General features: G+C 28.8%; 1 protein-coding gene across 5 annotated transcripts in view; it reads right to left on the reverse strand.

Moving 5' to 3' along the window:
- Positions 1 to 7449, reverse strand: part of LOC100169439 (probable cation-transporting ATPase 13A3) — a 23278-nt gene that overhangs the window by 6319 nt on the left and 9510 nt on the right. For 4 of the 5 annotated variants that reach the window (XM_016804430.2, XM_029489448.1, XM_003244550.4 and 1 more), the window contains 4 exons: positions 2238 to 2405; positions 2084 to 2160; positions 1797 to 1903; positions 1166 to 1723 (listed from right to left, as the gene is read on the reverse strand). In XM_016804430.2, the coding sequence (XP_016659919.1) occupies positions 1166 to 1723; positions 1797 to 1903; positions 2084 to 2160; positions 2238 to 2405 (910 nt within the window). Of the gene's footprint in view, positions 1 to 1165; positions 1724 to 1796; positions 1961 to 2083; positions 2161 to 2237; positions 2406 to 7449 lie in introns of those variants that run through there. The other variant, XM_008184964.3, reaches the window with a different exon arrangement.

Raw genomic sequence — 7449 nt, forward strand, 5'->3', positions numbered from 1 at the left:
TCCACGTAAGTAATTAATTCTGTTACCAAAAAATCTAAAAAATACATTTACGCAGTTTATTTTTATAGTCATTTTAAGTACAAATTTGGACGAAATTACATATTAAAAACCTAGGATAACTATTTTAGTTATTTTGTTGTGATTGTATAATATTATTCGTGGGTACTTGAAACTTCTAAAGTATACTATTATATATCTATGATAGTACCACGGTTTTTTGTTGATGTATAACGCGTTATAAGTACCTAATAAATATTATGATATGATTAATTTGGAATTTATTATAGGTACCTAATATAATATTATGTCTTATACCTAGACTAACATACCGTCTCCGCTCAGAATCGTTTTTCTTATACAATGATATTATATCATTGAATTCAAATTTAATACCATCCATTATACAGTGACCCACTTGTAACCTACTGTACAGCAGAGCGAAATCCACTTACCCACCTTTTTTTTTTTTAATTTGAATATTTTTTATATTTTTGTGTCCATAGTAACCATTAATAAACAAAAATGTCTATCGTAAATCTCAAAATTCATTTTTGAGCACCTCCCAGGGGTGTTTATATACATATCGTCCCCGTTCATGCAAAACACACTAAGTCCAAAAACATGAATCAGCTTTTGAAATTTTTTCAAACTTTAAATGTATACCATATGTAACCAAATTTTTTTCTTTTTTTAATTGAGTTTCCCTTAAGGGAAGTAGCTGTTAATAATATGACACTGAAATTTATAGCTCTTATTATTGTTAAAATACAAATTTCTAAGTAGATTTTTGGACTTAGTGTACTTTGCATGAACGGGGACGATATAAACCTTCCTCTTGAATCACTCTCTCAATTAAAAAAAACCGCATTAAAAACCATTGAGTATTTTTAAAGATCTAAGCATACAGAGAGAAAAAGGGACTTTGTTTTATAATATGTCATTAAGATAAAATCAATTAAATTTGAATAATTGAAATACAATAAAACTTACTTTTGTCATCATCAATTAATCATTTTTTTTATGTCAAAAATTACATGTTAATTAATAATGTAAGATATATGTACACTTGGAATTGAATTGGTACTAAAATTACATGTAATCTAATATTTTAGTCTATAATGTAAAGTTTATCCAAAATTTTAATTTAAACATAACATTAACTAACCTGTAAGCATACTTTCATTAACAATACAATGTCCAGTGAGAAGGACTGCATCGCAATGCATAACACAACCATGACTAGGGATAACCAAAACATCCCCTGGAACTAACAATTCTGTAGGAACTGTAATTACGTTATTCTCTCGTAGTACATTAGCAACATCGCTGGAATGCACGGTACTCCTAAGGTTCCTTTGATTCCTCCTTGTTTGTATAACAGCAGTAATAATACTGACTAATGACATAACAAATATAGCTGAGGCATATGATAAATAATCGTCAAGGTACCAAAGTATAAATGAAAATATTTCAAATACATAAAATGGATTAAGGACTTCAGTGTAAATCAATGACCAAATAGTCTGCAATGGAACATCAATGAGGTTTGGCCCGTACACAGCGCGACGAAGATATTGATCTCGAGCAGATATTCCCCTTTGTTCATGCAATTCGTGGGTATTTATACCGCAGTCAATTCCAGTTAACAAATAGAACTCCTTGTTGTCCACATCCCAAATGAATCTGTACTTCTTGAAGTCGAATCGTCTTATTTCGTCCAGGTCTAAAATAATATTGATAATAATTATTATTAAAACTATGAATAATTTATTAAAAAATGTAATTATTGTATATACCTTTGAAAATTCCACTTGGTGTTCGCACTGGCAGTTTTGCTGAATCGCCAAGTGATTTGAGTTCAAAGTACGCCTGTCTGTCCCAGCCATTCACGCGGCATGCTTCGCTGTTTGAACACAATACGGATAGACACATTGGTAACAGTATAATCGTCTTGCACTAACTGGATAGGCAACAAACAATAGGCCCACTATTATTACGTCAAGCGATAAGGAGAGCCCTATTGGTCCTCGAGGAATCCTCTCCTTGATCGCACTGGAGTATAAAAACTAAATAAACCACGTACCTTGGCAACAGCGAAGAGGAATTGATGATTTCTATTTCAGCTACATGTTTGCTTCTATGATCTTTTTTATAAGTTTCCTACAGTGAAAATATAAAATATTGTAAAACTGTAGGTATGGCTAATCCATGCATTAACAAAAAACATATGAACATACCACCACTAAAATTTTTTCGGCAGATTGCAATGAACATTTCATATGGGTAGAAAACAACATTAATGTTGGCCACCAGTAAAATATTAAACGAAGAGCGCCACATGTTATGATTGTCACTACCCAAGACATAATTGTGTATCCCATGTGTCGCCGGTAGCCGTGTAACTCCTGTAAAATTAATATATGTATAGATTATTAACAAAATAATGTATAGGTATAAAATTAAACATATAAAATTTATTTTTTCGATGGACATCTTTATTTGTTTGGACAATGAAAATTCTCAAAATGCTCATTTAACATTTTTAGAGATCAGAAATCATTTAAAAACGTGATTTCTTGATTTTCTTAAAACTTTTTCTAAACATTTAAATTGAACATTTAGAAACCAAAAGTTGAAAAATATAAGGTAGTGCTAATGTGCTAATAAGGATTAGATTATCTCAGCTCTATTCGAAGTCGTTTTTTTAGATACAATGATTTATTTTGTCCTCACGACATATTATTTTTTTTCTGCTTTCGTCTTGGTCATGTGCCCATTGGAATATGACCTTTCTAGCGTTGTCACATCCATTTTCGATTGTCAGTCTCTTTGTTTTTGGTACATAGGATATTATCACTCATAACTGTATACTCACTACACCGGCCTCGATAATTTTGGGGTGAACTTTTTTCGAGTGCAGTCAAATTTGAAATAATGTAACATTCTGTTTTAATAATTCACGCATCACATATTAATTTATTTTTATCATTATTAATAACAATATTAAATACAGCATTGTATTTGAAATAACTATGATCCATAGTTCTTACAAATAACTGTTATCGTAATATAAATCACCATAATACTAAATATGAATTACAAAAATACTATAGCAGTAGGTATAGTACTTTTCTCAAATTAATAATAAAGAAAATAATAAAATTAATTATAATATATTCAACATTATCCTTATGCCACACGTGTTCAAATCATACGCGGACTCGTAGTAACCCAAAACCTAATACGTCAAAAAAAAAGAATGGAATATTTTTATATAATATGAATATTAAATGCCAAGTATTCTGATTTCATTATCGGACAACAAATACAAATAATTGGGTTACACTAATTTTAAATTCATTGACGCATAACAAGACTACGCCAAAAACACATTTTCACAATGAAAACATGACTAGAATATTTAGGTTTCTTTTTAAATTACTAATATAAATAATAATAAAACCTTTAATAGAAAAATCGATAGGTTTAGATATTTTGTATTAAACAAGCAAACAAGATACTTGGATAAATTATTTAAAATTTGTTACAGATGTACCGAAAATGCTTGAAAGGTGGACATTAAGAGGCACTTCGTTGTGTAAATACAGTCGGTGATACGTCAAAATGTCCCGGCAAGAATATCCGCGGAAAAATATTCGTTGACAAGATAGGTATTCCGCGTAAATATTAATTTAAAACTTTAACCTCTATATCATAAAAAATGTGATTATAAGTATAATAATTGCACTATTTATACAAAGTGTTAGGTGTTTTAATCGTTATAATATACCAATTTTGATAACGGTAAGTGTTTCGCACGACTGCACGTACTGAACTTTTTTTTAGAAAATTTTAAAATAATTTGTTATACCTACGAAATAATATAATATAAATGCATTTTTTTTTAGCTCAGCAACTAATTTAAATAATTACAAATACCTATTATTCAGTTTAAAAATATGCAAAATAATATTTTTTGTTTTGTTATTGTGATTATATTTTCAATTTTATCATTGACTATTTTGATGTTGGGATATTTTTCCAGGGATAATTTGGTCTTGGGATATTTAAATATTTTATCGGAATTGTGCTATATTGATAACGGATTATTTTAACTTAATATCTTATAAACGTATATATAATTAGTATCATATAATAAAAATAGTAAAATAATAAAATGATAATTCATTTTTCAAGGGTTAAGTTAGGATTATCAGCTATCACAATCATTGCAAAATAAATGTCCTTCAATTATATTTTAAAACCTCAGTCTATTGCAACTGAATACCTAAACCTTGAAGGTTTAAATTCTAATTTAATGAAATTGACCACATCCTGTGGCATACTTATTTGCATTATTTGCCAATCTATAGCGAAACTATATTGTAATTTTTAAAAGATATAAAAAAAATAAGTAGAAATGCAAAAGATCTACGTTTAGACTTATGATAGACACATTGTCTACGAGTATGATTCAATTATGTTATCCTCTCAAAGTAATTTGAAAATAATCATTCAAGGAAAGAATATTTGTACAATACATTGGCAATATTTAGTAGTTAATATTACACACACGACACACAAGCATTTACATATAATATATAACATTATAACCTAATATTCAAGTCACCAATACCCAGTTTCAATGAGTTAACCATAATTTATTATTCATGCTAAATCAATATTTAATATTGACTTTAGATGTTTTTTAATCAATAATGGCTCACATTATAATTAAGGTATAGTTAGAGAGAGTTTGAACTTCAACATAATTTTTATCTTTGTCTCTTTAACAGTTTAAAAACAATTAGTGGTAAATATATATAGATACCTATATAGGTAGTACTATAATAGTACAATAATACTTACAGTATGTTCAACCATATAGGTAGGTAACAAAAAATATTTCGAAAATATGACCGTGCATTTAATTTGGATTTTCTTACTGCATAAAAGACTTAATACACAACTAATTTTGAAATAATTAAATAAAAAAAAAATTTAAGTCGAAATTTAAATTATTATTTTTTTTAAACAACTGTCATAAACATCTTAAAAATTGAATTATCGGCAGTGAGTTAAAGTTTCGGTTTATAAACATGTTGTATTTGATTCAATGGTATTTTTTAACAGTCGATCTACAATTCAACGATTGTACAAAGTTATATGTGTGGTTTAGTATGATTTTTAAAAATGAAGATGTGGTATCGTAATATTATTCGAACTCAAAAAGGATAGAGGTGCAATTCAAAAAAATGTTCTTTTTCAGAATAATTGCGCGGTTTTTTTTTATATTTCAAAAATAAGTGCGATATTACTTAAGCTGTATGCATTAAAAAAAAACCTGAATTTCATGGTCATGAGTTCAAAATATTTTGTGTTACCTAATACCTACCTTTGTCGTTGAAAAACACTGTATAGCATAATCATCAATAATTTAATAATATTTCTAAAGTAGGTACTTATTAATTATAATAACTTATTTGTTTTATTCATTTATACGTTTTCCCCGAAGCGTTTGGACACGGCGTTTAGCGTCACTACCGGTCCGAACATAGGCCGGCGTCTAGACGCGACGTGACGACGCCTTGCTGTTCCACTGTTTGAAGCTGCAGGGAAACCATACCTTTATATCTGCCTTTATGTGTTTGTAAGACAGAGAAAAAGCATGCGGGTGTAGAGCCCTCTTAACGACTGGCATATTTGTCAAGTATATTACCCGCTCCGTTGACTAAAGACATGTTTACAAACAATCCTCAAAAGTGACAAATGTGCAACTCTAGGAACCGACTTTGGACCGTAGAAACGGCATGGCAAGTATCCACAAGTATAAAGTAATGAACGCATAAACGCCAATCGTGTTATCTACGCTACGATATGGAACAAATACTAATTGTACAAGTAACAAGTAGTACGCTATAACTTGGCAAAGCAGATAAAATAAGCAAATTATGAATATATAACAAGTACACCAGACCATGGAACATGGTTAACAAAGTATGTAATTTTGTTTTATCCGATAAAACTAACTACACTTAACAATTAACAGTAACCGATTTCAAATACACCCATAAACAGGGATGGAGATGACTGATGAGAGATAACTAAGGCCCGGAACTTGATGCATTTGCATCTTTTTTCTAATGCTAACATACGAGGCTCGTCTTAACAGAAATTTGATTCATGGAATATAGGATTAAATGATAAAATATTTATTTTGCGTTTTTAGGGAATTTATAGCTTTACGGTCATTTTTTACTATTTTTGGTGCATTTTATTCATTTTTGAATTTTTTTTACATTTATAAATATATTTGCATTTCCGTTTGCATTTTTCTTGTTGAAAGTTACACTTTATCGTAACACATTCAGTTTCCATTAGCTTGTCGATTATCATAATGTTAATTATCTTTCTCGTTTGTAATCGCAATCTACGATTATTAAGCAAACTGTAGGCCAATACTATTTTAGGCCCGATCAATTAGAAAAATTTCCCAAAAGTCGATAGAATTATTTTAAACTTCAAAAAAATATTTTTGAAGGCTCCTTCGATAGTAAACTTTTGTAAAGAGCCTTTTATAGATTTTTATAGAACCTATAATAAATACGATTTGTAAAAAAAGGAAAAAAAGGATAAATCCCCCCCATGAATTTTTTTTCAATATTTATAACAATTTATAATTAAGTATATTCTATAAATTATAACGCATTAAATTTTGTTCTATTTTTTTTCTAAAAACAAATTATCAAATATTGTAAATTTCGACAGAATGTCAGAATATGTTTATACGTGTTTATATTATGACATGACTATATTATTATCTAGACTCATATCTAGGAACTAGGATATTATTATTATTATTAATATTTAGTTGTTTACACAAAATATAATATGAGAATTATTCCCCCTCGATCATCGAGAATTCTCAATAACAACTAGCTCTACACTTTCCCAAAACATTGGCTCATACGGGCGATAGTGCGATCGGTAGGTATATTTTACAATATTACGTACCAACAGCCCCAGGTCATTAGTTGGTATCGATTGCTTATTATTTAATGTTAAGACTACCAGTTTGGATATTTAACAATTTAATAATTGCTTTTGAATTTTACTCAAGTAGTTCAGTTGATCAAAAATATACATTTATAATTTATTATATTTATGAAAATATTTGAAAATATTAGACAATAAGCAAAATATTTAATAATAAAATAATACATTTTTCATATTAAATAATAAAGTATTATTATGAAATAGTAAACTTAAAAAAAAAGGGGAAAGAATTGTCCGCATCAGAAATGTATCGGGGGAAAATGTCCTACTACACCGAAAACATTCCGGTGGGTGGGAGGAATGTCCGTGATTCAGTCTGTATACCTACTTATTGTAACTTTATAAATAAAGTTTGTATTAACCATAATTTTATAAATTGATATTAGACATAAC

This window comes from Acyrthosiphon pisum, chromosome A2 (genome assembly GCF_005508785.2).
Source record: "Acyrthosiphon pisum isolate AL4f chromosome A2, pea_aphid_22Mar2018_4r6ur, whole genome shotgun sequence".
Lineage (NCBI taxonomy): Eukaryota > Metazoa > Arthropoda > Insecta > Hemiptera > Aphididae > Acyrthosiphon > Acyrthosiphon pisum.